The sequence below is a fragment of the Epargyreus clarus genome, unplaced genomic scaffold (assembly GCF_041222505.1).
Source record: "Epargyreus clarus isolate Ecla_fem2 unplaced genomic scaffold, WU_Ecla_fem_2.2 ptg000035l, whole genome shotgun sequence".
NCBI classification, from domain to species: domain Eukaryota; kingdom Metazoa; phylum Arthropoda; class Insecta; order Lepidoptera; family Hesperiidae; genus Epargyreus; species Epargyreus clarus.
The window spans coordinates 2,751,410-2,765,370 of record NW_027332240.1 but is presented as its reverse complement, the minus strand read 5'-3'; the positions used below and the strand labels follow the sequence as shown (position 1 = coordinate 2,765,370).

The 13,961-nt window shown below is 34.8% G+C and overlaps 2 protein-coding genes and 1 long non-coding RNA gene across 6 annotated transcripts in view; 1 reads left to right on the top strand and 2 right to left on the bottom strand.

Annotated features, from left to right (window-relative positions):
• The window catches only part of LOC140756506 (sodium- and chloride-dependent transporter XTRP3), a 147,499-nt gene that overhangs the window by 41,861 nt on the left and 91,677 nt on the right, over positions 1-13,961 (top strand). The gene's annotated exons all lie outside the window — the stretch shown is intronic.
• LOC140756564 (uncharacterized) lies at positions 1,907-3,120 on the bottom strand. Its single transcript, XR_012103897.1, has 2 exons — positions 2,777-3,120; positions 1,907-2,583 (listed from the first exon to the last, which is right to left on the bottom strand). It is a non-coding gene; the product is annotated as an uncharacterized LOC140756564 (long non-coding RNA).
• Positions 8,653-12,939, bottom strand: LOC140756461 (pancreatic triacylglycerol lipase-like). Its single transcript, XM_073091974.1, has 5 exons — positions 12,897-12,939; positions 11,068-11,254; positions 10,093-10,487; positions 9,567-9,900; positions 8,653-8,740 (listed from the first exon to the last, which is right to left on the bottom strand). The coding sequence occupies exons 1-5, from the start codon at positions 12,931-12,933 to the stop codon at positions 8,695-8,697; spliced, it is 999 nt and encodes a 332-aa protein (XP_072948075.1). The 5' UTR covers positions 12,934-12,939; the 3' UTR covers positions 8,653-8,694.

The following is a 13,961-nucleotide window of genomic DNA, read 5'->3' as shown; positions in this document are numbered from 1 at the left end:
TTTTGTGTGTAATCTCGTTCTGCAACGAAGCGCGCTGAGCTAGACGTAGTTACGACAAACTTTAATTGCATTTTAACTGGATTCTCCTGAGATTTCATCAAATATAGCACTAGTTTGTCCTGCGAAGTAATTCTATGATAATACATTATCTGCAAATGTCTCACCGAACGGTGCTATAGAATCATAAACACCATGTATGTTTGTCATACAGATTACCATCTTAATCATATGATTAATATGCTAAATCACTGATATTATCTTTCTTCAGGCGAAACTTTGACGTTTTTATCTATAAGTTTCGCGTGAGATATGGTTTGCAGATTTAATTATTAGCATTGAGTCAAGAATTTCGCAAGATGAGCCAGGTGTTTGGTAAAAGTTTATTAATTATTTCGCTTATAAAATGTGACAGTGTAAAAATGTATAAGAAGCCTTAAAAAAGTGTCTGGTGTGGACAGTGTCATAGAGGCCGAAGTCACGACATTGATTAGGAATGCTGAGATGAGACAAGCAGTTACTTGGTGCGTATCAACACTCATAAGGGGTAGCGACTGTGGCCATCTGTAGCATTACCATGAGTTGGCATAGAAACGCCACTATAGAAATGGTAAATAGAAAACTATTGTCATTTTGCTAGTGAATAACATAACTACTATCGTTACAGCATTTCTTGACAACGTCTGTCAAATTAATGACTCATGGGACCGAATTTGTATGGCAATAGATCATAATGACATTCGCTAGCGATTTGATTTCGATAGGTTTTTTACGTATCGAGTTACGTCACTACGGATTTTAGTTCTACGAGTAACCACCAGAGGCGCTGTACAATTTTTCATACATTTATTTTACGCAGTCGCTAGCGAGTAATACTTTTGTAAACTCATGGTAGTCCTACTGTGGCCAACCTCGGGAAAAACTTTAAGCCTTTATAAGTAAAGGATATAACTTTTGCAAATAGGTTTGTCTTGTCCACCTTTAACACTGCTAATATGAAGACGTAGGTACCGACATATGTACGCCTGGTAGTAGTAATCAGTTTTAGTAAGTCTTCGTGTCACCAATTACTGAAATTTAAATGCGACATTACGTATTATTGCTCATATAAGTAAGTATATTATCAAAGCCCAAGTTGTGGTTGGCAAAAATTGGTTAAAATGAATTATAATTATCAGCAACGGACGATAGTCAAATTGTAGAGTCGTAATTGGCTACTTGACACTTTTTGGGAAAGTGTTTTAATGAATTAGTATACGTATTATATATGCCTTTCATTGATCACTTTTTCGAAAAAAGGGCTATTTATTAATAAAAAACAAAGTATCTTTACGGTGAACGGAACGTCGCGTTAAATCAGGCGGTCAAGTGTCATTTTATGGTGAAACGTCATTATACTGTAAACAAACAACGCTCGGAAGAAAATAGGGAGTTATTTAGCTTTTATAACTAAAATTGAAAAAAATGACAAGTTATAAGACGTGTGCGGTGACGAAGTGTACAAGTACGATCGCTAAATATCCTAACAAATTTGCTTATACACGTTCCTAAACCGAAATCTCATAAACGTTAAAAGAACTTGCAGACAGAGGATTCAAACATATAATAGAAGTATTAATGAGAAAAAAGAATAAGGAGTGATTCCTCTACTCTAAATCATCAAACCCGGATGTAATCAGAACAAAACAGCAAGTTAAAGTATTCATATATTATAAAGATGTCTACGATAAGAATAGAGTTAGAATAGTATTAGTTAAGAATAGAATAAATGAATTAAAAGACGTCTACGAGAATTCTCTATTTTAAGGCCTCATTCTGTAATTAATAAGAAACAAACTATTTCAATGACTGAGTTATTATTACTTGTGCACGGATTAACTTACAGGACTGTATAATTAAAAATACATGATTTGCTAATTTTAATCTTTTATTAACCGACTGCTTTCTTTGTTAGCTTTATATGGGTCTATTATTGAGTACACACTGTAGAACTTTTGTATATATTTATCATTATATGTTACATTTAAAATATTTACTACAGATAACCTCAAAGCATTTTGAAGCTGTTATTTTCTTGTATATTGCTACTCTCTTCAGCTCAGACTAAGCTGAATTTTTGTGCTGCTTGAGTGTGTACTTTCTTCATTTTTAAAATTATTTTCTGTAACAACTAGATATATAATTTTTATCATTGTCATTTTGAGAAATCTGTAGTGCAATAACAGCAACTGTATGGTCATTTTCTTTCCTTCATCTTGTTGGGTAGGTTACTCAAGTAAAGAACTACTATTTCCCATTTCCTTTACTTTATGTACTTCAGAGTGCTGACCTTTGAAACTTTTGGTTCCTCACTTTCTATGACTCCACATTAAAAATGCTACTGCATGTTTGCTGCCTCCTTGGGAGGCAGGACAGTCATCACATTTAATAATATTTTGTTTTTCATATACAGTCATGGACACTGAGCATGATTTTTGATGTACCTTGTATTCAGGACAACTTTTACTTTTCACGAAACACAAACTTGCCTGCCTCTTAAACTGCACATACCCTATAGCGTCGTCACTATACAACTGTCGCGAAGATCTGAAAATGTAAATATAACCAATAAATAACCTTAAAGCAGTTCACATAAGAATATAAGTATAGTTTAAAAAGCTTGATAATCACTTAAAGACAACCTTTCTTCTATCGGAAATCGGTTAAGAAATGTTTGAACTGTCCGAAATGATTAAATGTAAATATAAAGAATAATAATAAACAACGTAAGTAAAATTACGTTGTTTATTTGTGATTTATTTATTAGTTGTGATCCATAGGTTATTTCACGGAAGTTTTTGTATTCATTTTTGTTCATTGCATTGTATATCTTCTTTAAGCAGATTCACGATATCAGCTTTAATATACTGTGGATTCATTTCGGTTCACAACATAAATTCAACCAACTCTAACAGCAAACGATATCATTTTTATTTGTCTTGTTTATTATGCATGTGGTGACGTCACATGCCATTTAAGGCAGCACTGTCGCCGTTTTGGGATTTAAAAACCACAGATAAAAAATCGAAAATTTCTTTTAAAAAATTAAAATACTTAGAACGTATTAAAAATTAAACTAAATACTGCATAATTTATATTTACTTATAAGCTATCATATTGGATATATTTCATATTTTATTGTTATAACTGTCAAGTACCCAATTAATCAAACTGTCACTTTATTTGATGGTAAGACGTTATTTCAAGTCTAAGACGTTATTACAAGTGTCTGTCAATGATGGTTTTAAGAAGTCTTGTCCATAGACTTAGAATTTTTTCGCTACGCTAAAGACCAACAAAGCATGAGAAAGACATATGTCAACCCATATAGACAATCTACTAGAGAGAAAGAGATGCCAAGAAAAGTCATGGCATGTCAATTTCTCTTCGAATAAGAGGCCTTAAGCTACGGCGCGGTTTAATATTTTACCAAAATTATTACTAATATTAATATATTGCTGATTTTTTGTTATATTGATGTCTTGCTCTATTGTCAAGTGTACCGTTACAAGGAAAAATAATCCGGGGAAGTATACGTTTCACAGGTAAATAAGATTTTTCTATCGGAGGGTTTTAAGCAATAACTGGTCAAATTTCCTATTCATTGGTTTCATATATAGTTGTTACAATTTAATATTCATTTATCTTGTTATAAATACATATATTTCATAGCTAGATGAAAAATTACCAAAATATATACGAGAATTAAATTATTTATTTAGGCTAGGGCTTGGCAAAATGGTGACGTCATATCGTATCGATAATGTGTCGATAATATAATAAATACTTTTGAGAATTAATGAACTGTTTTTCACATGAATTTAGCGTAGAGATAGATACCATTACAGTATTGACAGTACAGTACCCTTACCATGAGTTTTTACGTTTTGACAAATATGACTGTTTTGGTATTTGTTTACATATTCGCCCATACAATTTCCAATCAGCACCCCTAGCGGATTGTATCAGAACTATAGTGTCAGTAACGTAACATTAAATGTCTAAATTGACAAAATGGCGCTTTATGTTTTGTCTCTCTTTTTTGCGAACATGTGAGGTAGACAACAAGACTTGAGCACTTACTTATTGTTACGTTTACTTAGTCTACTAAGCAAACGGAACAGAATCATGGATTGAGTAAACGTAACGTAAAATTGTGGGATGTTTTGAAAACTCATGGTAAAGGTACTGGTATGGTATGTACAGAAATAAAAGGTCAATTAATATTACATATTATGCAATTTTCGAAAGTCATTTTGATATAATTTTTTTGAGAAGGTGGTAGAACCCTTTGTGGTTTAACTCCGGTGGCACTACCGCTGCACCTATTTCTGCCCGATAACAGCAGTGTTAAGCGCTGCTGTGTTCTGTTTCGTGGGGAAAGGGACTGACTCGTTTCCGAGGCGTTCCAGTTTAGTCCTCAGGGGTAGTGGCGTATTTGTGGCTGACGGCAGGTAGGAATATCTAATCATACCTGGGGTTGACTTGCAGATGTGCATGTGCGGCAGTAGCCACTTATCGTCAGGTAGACTGCATGCTCACCTGCTACTCCTATTATGAAAAAACTATCCTAACTCTTTGTCAAGAGTTAAAAATGAACGCATTAAAAATAAGATAACACTTTTATTCATTCATAAAATCTTACTTACTACTATATGACCCATTTAGGCAATCAGTTTAGGAAAAATCTATATAAGTATATCGTAAATTTACTATTTTTGCAAACCCTTTATTTTAGGTTTAATCAGAAATTAAAAATATTTACTAATCTATAAAGGGGCACATTAGATGCATTTAAAGTGTCATAATTATTAAATAAAAAACATTTTAATAAAATTATTCTTGGAAGGCCTACATTTTAACTTATTGTACGTTTTATTTACTTGTAAGAATTTAAATCACATGTTTAAATAGTCAGGAGAGAGGATGAAAGTGTTCTGGCGGGTGCTACAAATTTGGCCCCACCTTTGTATATTTTAGTACAAAAACACAAAATTCTGTTATTTGGGAAATATTTATTATAATATGACTCTACATTTCGTAAGTCTATTAATCAATTTAATTAAAAATTAAAGAAATATGTCGAAAACTAAAGTGAATAAGTAATATATTTATTTAAACAATCGCGGGTGCAACAAGAAATAATTTGAAGGTGGTAGAACCCTTTGTGGTTCGACTCCGGCGGCAACACCGCCACACCTATTTCTGCCTAATAACGGCAGTGGTAGGCGCTGCTGTGTTCCGGTTTGAAGGGTGTGGTAAGGGAGACAGACATTTCCGAGGCGTTCCAGCTTAGTCCTCAGGGGTAGCGGCGCATCTGTGGCCGACCTCAGGTAGGAATACCTTATCCTATCTGGGGTTAATTACAGATATCCATGGGCGGCAGTAGCACTTACCATCAGGTGGATTGCATGCTCGTCTGCTACTCCTATATTATAAAATAAAAATAAATAAAATAAGAAATTATCGCCGGTGCAACTCGTCTAACTCGCTCGGCGAGTGAATGAGAGGAGATGACCGCGGCCGGCAAATCATATTGTCATAACGAGGCGACTCGCCTGCTCGCCGCGCTATTACGCGTCGCTATTATTTGACTAATACCTGGTAACCTATTACTCTATATTCGCCTATCCTAATATGAATATACATGGCTTGTATTATAATACCTGTACCTATTACTAATATATCAGTCACACCTCTAGTTAAGGGTGACATATTTTTCCGAGGCGTTTCAACTTAGTCCTTAGTGATAGCAACACTTCTGTGCGACCTCAGATAAGAATCTGGGTTTTATATCTTAATCTTATCTGGGTTTGGTTGCGGATGTCTATGGGCTGTAAAAGTGAATATTGCAGAAAATTCAAATAAAACCATTTATATGCATATAATAATATATGTCACATACATATTAAACAGGGTTTATTATTATGGTATTGATTTAACTCCTTAGGAAGGCCAGTTGGCGCCTGTAGTCAATCCGAAAAGACCGTTTCTGTAAATGCAAATAAATTAACGTTACACAACCCAATACTCACGAGATACTGCAGCAAGTAGGACCACCAATAGGTTCATGGTTGAACCCACCGTAGACAATTACATCCTTTACGGGCGGCAAGAGTGAGAGCTCAAACCGCGCGGCTAGCGACCCCGGGAAGGACGACGGTATGTGTGGTCGCATTCCGTCGTATACACCAGACGGTGTGGTGACACAAAGTCACCTGGGCGGAGCCCGACGGGGCAGTGCGCTGAGAGGACTCCGGTCGCGTTCCGTTGGAGATCCCGGAGTCCTCTACCGGGGACGGCCACCGGGGGGGTTTTAGTGCGGTAAAAGTACCACATAACCCCGTGTCGCTCCCACGGCACCGGGTACCTTTTGAAGGTTTCCCCCTCGAAAAGAAAAAAAAAGGCAATTACATCCTGTGAGGTTTCATTATTTATCCTACAATCACACTGCACTGATATCTTCGTATTCGTATATTCGTTGATTGATTGATAGTGAAAATCAACGGAATCTATCAAAGATTATTTTATGAGGCCAAACTACAGGTAGTTTACATTTCTTACTATTTATTATATTTATTGTCACGATTTGGTGCGTGTACTTAATTAGGATGTAAGCTTTAGAAGCAAAACAAATACAGGTCTGTGTTTAGAAGTCATATTTTTAATCATAGTTTTTAAACTAGGACTCATTATACAAACAAAAAGTCCGTCGTCTTAAAAGTAGTTAACTGAAAGGATATGTATTGTAGCCTCAATTATTGTTACCCTCTTAACTTACAAAATTCAAAATCCATCAAATCGTTTGGACTGTAGGGCTTCCTAAATAGTGAATGAGAATGAGACACACTCGAAAAACATTACCCCGCAGTCAGGTGAAAATCCATAATTTAATATTACTACTCTTCTAAGCTGAAAACTATATAAATAGGTCAGCAAGTTGCTAAACGTATTCTTTTACTGTAATGTGGACGCCTGATTTCCGTTACATAGTGCGCACGCAATTTCCGTTACACCGTTAATTTTTGATGTCTCGATTCCGCGATAATTTTTGTCTAAAATAATATACACCCTCAAATGTGTACACTCAACACGCTTATAAATAATTAGATTGAGCATGTAAGTATTTTATATATTTGAATTTTAAACACCATGTATAGTTTTTCGTCAAATTGACCGTCATAATCATATAATTAATTACCTAAATCACTAATTTTATCTTTTGTTGTGGCAAAACTTTATTGTGTTTATCATTACGTTTTACGTGCGTTAAATTACGTTTGCATATGTGATGATGAGGGAAAACGTGAAAGGGAATATTAACTTAACCAAATAGGGGACCAAATAGTCTAAATATATATAACTGAAAGGTGACTGACTGACATAGTGATCTATCAACGCACAGCCCAAACCACTGGACGGATCGGGCTGAAATTTGGCATGCAGGTAGATGTTATGACGTAGGCATCCGCTAAGAAAGGAACTTGATCAATTCTATCCCCAAGTGGTTAAAATAGGGGATGAAAATATTACTTCGATACGCGAGCGAAGCCACGGGCAAAAGCTCGTTAAGTATATAAAATTGGTATTCCATAAAATCGGTTTTAAGTTTGAGATGTACGCTACGGTTACCAACATGTATTCCCCGTGATTATAAACTAATAAGTTACCATCTAAGTTCTAGCTAACAGGTTAATTTAAGTATTATAGATGCGTACAAATAATATTTATGAACCACGTCAGATCTCGTTCGTCATCATTCTATTCAACTTTATTTCCATTGTATGTACGGGCATTATAGCATTAAATCGAATAGGAAGATGTCTTGAGTTGGGAGAAAGGGTTTTTTAAGGTATGAATTTCTTTTAACGGGGTCGATAACACTAATGACTTCGATTTTTTTACTATATATGATTAAAAATTCAATTAAATATACCAGTTGTCTATTCGTCCTTATATTTTTGTTGTTATGTGTCTGATACATTCCTTACTTTTATCACATACGTATAATCTAATCATTTAAATTAATAATATGGCATTACAGAGAGATTTCATGTCCAGATTATGCAATGATAACGCAATCTGTAATTAATAAATCATACTTATATGCACATCGTAAAGATAGAATGGATATGTGGAAGATAGGTAATCCCGAAAAAAAATAACTGATTCTTATCATTAATTTGAGGTCGCGTTCCGATCCGGTAGTGGTATAAGAAAAATATTGTAACTGACAATTTGTAAGTGCTTCCGTAGCACGCCTACGGTACGGCGTACGGTAGCGTAAGTGTGTTGGACAAATTTTAGCTGTCCGAACGCACTAGCCTATGTGTTACTTTACGTAAGTTCCTTTAAAAACAATATCTGTTGCCAAAAAAGGGGAAAATGTGAACTGAATTGAATTATTTTGTCTTTGCCTCTTTATATAATTATGACGATGATAATATGTACCTAACATAATGGAGAAAAGAGAAAAGACATAAATTACTTCTTCCACAGTCCCACTCTTAAGTGTCTCATTAATAGGATGGTTAACATTAATTGAGATGGACAGAGTATTTAAATAAAACGACTAGCAATCATCTATTAGTATCTATTAGTATCTATTAGTATCTATTAGCAAACAGTATATTTTTATTATGCAGTTTATTTATTTCCTTAGAAAGGCCAGTTGCTTCCTGTACGTAGTCCGTAAAGACCGCTCCTGTAAAGACAAATGACAAATAAATTAGTGTTACACTAGGTTACAGTATAGTCCATTGAAATGTTACTTGAGCTTTTCAGTTTTAGAGGACACAATTTTATTTTTGGGACATGTGTGGGGGGTCAATAGAAGAATTAACCTCAAGTTTGTGGGGTCGGCACCCTTGTCCTCCGGCCGCCATTTTGGAAAATGGGGGGAAAACACTTTTTTCGCGATATCTCGGAAATTATGCGTCTTATAAAAAAAATGCAACGTCATAATTTGTAGCAAATTGTTTTGCCTACAAATATATTTATATAACTTTTTGTCCTAAATTAAAAATTAAACAAGTTATAAGTGAAAAGTGAGTATTTTTTATACTTTTTTATATTTTTTTTTATTTCATTCATTGAAAACGCTGTTACAGCGGTCCAAAGTTGACCGGGTTCATCAATGCTCATGAGAATCCGGTCGAAACGAAATGTTTAACTTATTGTTGTTTTTTACGGTAAATATATTCTTACAATATTTTTGTCCTCTAAAAATGCAATATTCGGTCTTTAAATTGTAACATTTCCATGGACTAGTAATACTTTAAGTGTAACGTGTTTACGTGGTTATGTGTTCTTCGTGTTTCTTAGTAAGACAATATATCTGGCAATATTGCTGAGCTAAGTACGGTATTCAGTACATTTCCAGTAAGAAGAGATTTTTAAAGCTTGATTATTCAGCCCTATGAGGAGTTAAACTACTCTAACTATCTCATGTCGAGATCATACAGTCGGTACTATTACTGATACATACAAATGATAGTGATATGAATATGAGAGTTAAAGTTGTCAATTACCCGCGTTTGTTCAAGATACTGTTGCCCATACGTAAGTTGGCTCCAGTGCATTGATTGTTCTGCGCCTGACTGAGGTTGTTGCACCGTCTGCCATTGAAGTGGTTAGTCCTGATACTGGAGGCGAAGAGATAATTCGCCCTGCCGTGAGAACAAGCGCTGTTTGAGCAACCAGGCTGTCGGTTGCGGCCTCCGTTCGGGTAGAAGTTAGCGTTGCCGATCGGATCCATAATGCCCAGGTATCCACCATCAGTGTGAATCGCTTCCACGTATTGTCCGTCGCTACCTCTCAGAGCGTTATTGTTACGGCCCCATTGTGGACCAGCTGGGTCCAAACCTTAAAAAGGAAGAAGAGAAGAACGTTACAATAAATGATCGATAAGCGCTTTTTCTATTGAAAGTTATGCTAAGCAGAAATAGTAAGTTAAAGAGCGGAAACTAAAGTACATAATATAGATAGTCCAATTGCTTCAACTTTATATAAATTGACTGTAACGTAAGGAAATAAGTAACACTTAATAGGAATTACCAGTGATACGACTAGCGCGCCCACCGCCTCTACGACCAGCGTTGCCAACAACGTGAGCACCAAGACTGAAGCCGACCAAGTGTACGTTGTTCCAGTTGCCGCCGCCGTTGCTGAGGAGCCAGCCCACGAAGTCGCCCAAGTGCTGCCCGACGCTGGGTACGGCTCGAACAGCAGTATTATAGGGGGAGTTGGCATGGTTACGCCAGTCGACAACAATGACGTTAGCGTCAGCGACTGCGAGATATGCATCACGGATTAGAGCGTTTAATCCAGAGTGGCCGTTATTATTCCATCCGTGAACGATGACCATCAGGGGTCGGCCGCCGTTGTAGTTAGAGTTCCTAATCGTGTTGACATCCCCATGACGAATCAGTTGACGGTTGTTAGAGTTTCGCCTGAATAAAAAATATGTTACTATTATCGGACACTTCATCTGGAGGTTATACATATCGTGAACTTTAGAAATGATTATACGACAGATAGGAATAATAGGAGTCTTTTCTTTTTATATTTTAGGCAGATTATCAGTTTTATTGTTTTATACTAATTCAATCATTAGATTGCACTGTTCCACCGAAATATAAGAACCGCTTCACGCTAGAAATACGAATGGCAGTGGCTCCTCTACGCTCGAACCATACATTTTAAAGCGAAGTTCTGATTTGACACCATGTTGAATTATGAGCTTTGTTTGATTCGTTTTAAGAGCAGAAGTCCAATAGTAAGGGAGAATACATTATTGATAATGATAATTACTAACTATATTATTTATAATGTAGTGTTTTTAGGTAATGATAAAATATTAGGGCTTAATTCCAAGCACTTTATATAATGTTTGATGTCCATTACTAATTAGTAATCCCAATATGAGAGTCTTGCGGTGTTAAAATAAAATTATCTACCAGTTTTAAATCATACATTTTCTATCAATATTAAACTTATTTACTTAATTTTCATAGTTATATTGTCAGTTACCTGGTGAAGAGCCAGTATTCGTTCAAAGCTCCATTTCTTTCATCGAGAACACTTTCATCGACTGGTTCGTGAAGATCAACCAGATGTTGCGCGCCTTCCCCATCAGGCATCCAGATGTACCGACTTACGCCCTCTACATAGTGGCTGTTGTCCCCTGGCACCTGAGGAATATCCTCACTAGCGCACACTGTAACATAATGTTGATATAAGCACCAATTAAGGCAAAATTATAAAACCTTCCAAACTTGTAAAGGAATAATTTAATGAAAACTCAGCTGATATTGGTTTAGCTTAAGCTGTTTTTGATTGTCTAACTTGTCACGAAACTTTTTAGCGTTATCTTATCCAAAGCTTCTTCTATTTGTACGAATCGATTTTTTTTTGGAACGCCATCAGATATTAACCTATATTCAGCTTACAAAATAGAAAGATACAAATATATCATTATAACGTTATTATTTTTAAATATAACCAATGTTTTATTATTTCGGCAAACTAAAAATTATTTAGTAAAAAAAATTTAACAAAAACTACAACCGACTTCTATGTCACTACAAAGTAAAAAATAATTCAAATAAATGTTGGTTTAGTACATATTTCTGAAGTCGGTGCTCTGTATATTTCGTTGGATAACGATGTAAACAGCGTGTCTAATATGTAGTGTCATAGAAGTCGGTTGTATTTTTTGTTAAAAAAATTTTCACCCTTTTTAGTGATGACATAATAAAATTTATATTAATACAATATAAAATTGTATAAACGTGATCATGAATGAAGTTCAGGTCTGAATTTACATTGATTGGAACCGCTCGCTCGCAGGGCGCTGCCGCGCCCTGCTCGCTTAGTTTTATATTGTCTTATATGTTCCAACCTAACCTAACTAAATAGTCAATGATGAACTGGCTTTGCAATTTCATTAGAACCTACACCAAATATCTTCAAACAACTCAATTATTCCCATCGGTTGAGAAGTTACATATTTTGTCTCCGAGCCACATTATCAGACCCTTAAATAGTCAATGATGAACTGGCTTTGCAATTTCATTAGAACCTACACCAAATATCTTCAAACACAACTCAATTATTCCCATCGGTTGAGGAGTTACATATTTTGTCTCCGAGCCACATTATCAGACCCTTAAATAGTCAATGATGAACTGGCTTTGTAATTTCATTAGAACCTACACCAAATATCTTCAAATAAAACTTAATTATACCCATCGGTTGAGGAGTTACATATTTTGTCTCCAGAACCGACTCTGATTCTCATCATATTTAAATGGGACCAACTTGTAGCAATTGTCCACACACTAAATTAAAGGCATTAAAATAGGTTCATAAACGGTGAAGTTATGGCTGTTATATTTACATGGGTGGAGGAATTCCCCTCATTTTCTCCAGAACCCATCGATGGATCCTAACCATATTTAAATGGGACCAATTTTCATCTCGCCTCTACACAATAAAAAAAGAATTATTAAAATCGGTTCACTAACGGCGGAGTAATTCGTGTACATACAAAAAAAAAAAATATCGGCCGAATTGAAAACCACCTCCTTTTTAAAGTCGGTTAAAAAGTAAAAATGTTGCACAGACCAAGGATTTGTGCGTTATTTTTATGAGGCTCTGAATCTGCCGTATAAAAATATGGTTATATTTATAAGACGTACAAAATATTCCAGTAAATTTTGTACAGGTTATAATGTAAGAACAAATTTAAAAAATCTATAATCAATTAAAATATTAAAACATCAAATAAAACAGACATGACAAATGAAATAAAGACGAATAATACTATGTTATGTAATGTAATAATATTATTTACTCACAAGACACTGCTGCTAGGACCACTACCAGTAGCTTCATGGTGGAGCTCGTAATAGATAGTTACATTCTTTGGAACATCAGTATTTATCCTACTGTTTATCAGACCACGCTGATATCTTGGTATTCTTTGAGTGATTGATCGTGAGAATCAATGAAATTGATCAAAAACTCATTTCTGCAGGCTTAACTACAGGTAGCTTATATTTGGTAGGATGTATTATTAAAATAATTTCGCTAGTAATATAATAACTTATAGATATACGAGGCTAGTAAGTCATGCTCCTTAAAGAGATGCTTTAGATTTTCGCATCAAAAAGTAATAAATATTCAAATCAAATAAAAAGACTAAACATTACTGCATGTTTATTCAACTTATTGCAAGTTTTATTACGTTACATTTTTTTATTATTTACTGCGTTATATTATTTTTATACTATTTCATACTATACTGTTTATATTATTTTTTATCAAAAAGTCCAACAATTTTTATATCGCTTGCACCAAAATTACCTAATTTAAAAATAAAAGTTTCAACTCTTCCTCTTGACCCTCTTGTGGGATATCAAAAATACATAATTTCATTTATTCATAAAATGATTCATAATATGAATCCGCTGTTTCCAATTTCTATGGTTATATTGAAAACACCATGTATAATCTGCCACCAACGTCATAATCACATAATTAATTATAAAAAACACTGAAATTATCTTTTGTTTTGGAAAACTTGTGGTCACAGACTTGGTTGTGATCTATTTATCATTGTAGTATCATTACAGTTATCAGTGATAAAGGTAATGATACTACCTCACTCTTGTTGACGCATAAAAGCAGGCATTTCTTGGAACAACATAATCCGATATTTAAGTTGACTAAACCTTACCAAAGACTTACAATAGGTTTACAAACGCATTTTACCTACATTTTTTCTTAATACTAGCCATAGACTTAGAATTTTTTTCGCTACGCTAACTAACTGACCCGGCAATCGTTGTGTTGCCATATATTTAAAAAATGTTAAGGGTGAACAACTCTTATCACTTAGGGGTGTGAAAAATAGGTAGTAG

What these genes read in the sequence shown, in the direction of transcription:
- LOC140756461 (XM_073091974.1), bottom strand. Translation starts at nt 12,933, where the DNA reads ATGAAGCTACTGGTAGTGGTCCTAGCAGCAGTGTCTT. An exon ending in GGTCCTAGCAGCAGTGTCTT is followed by an intron (nt 11,255 to 12,896) that starts GTGAGTAAATAA and finishes ATTATGTTACAG; the next exon opens with TGTGCGCTAGTGAGGATATT. An exon ending in GAATACTGGCTCTTCACCAG is followed by an intron (nt 10,488 to 11,067) that starts GTAACTGACAAT and finishes TTTTTTATTCAG; the next exon opens with GCGAAACTCTAACAACCGTC.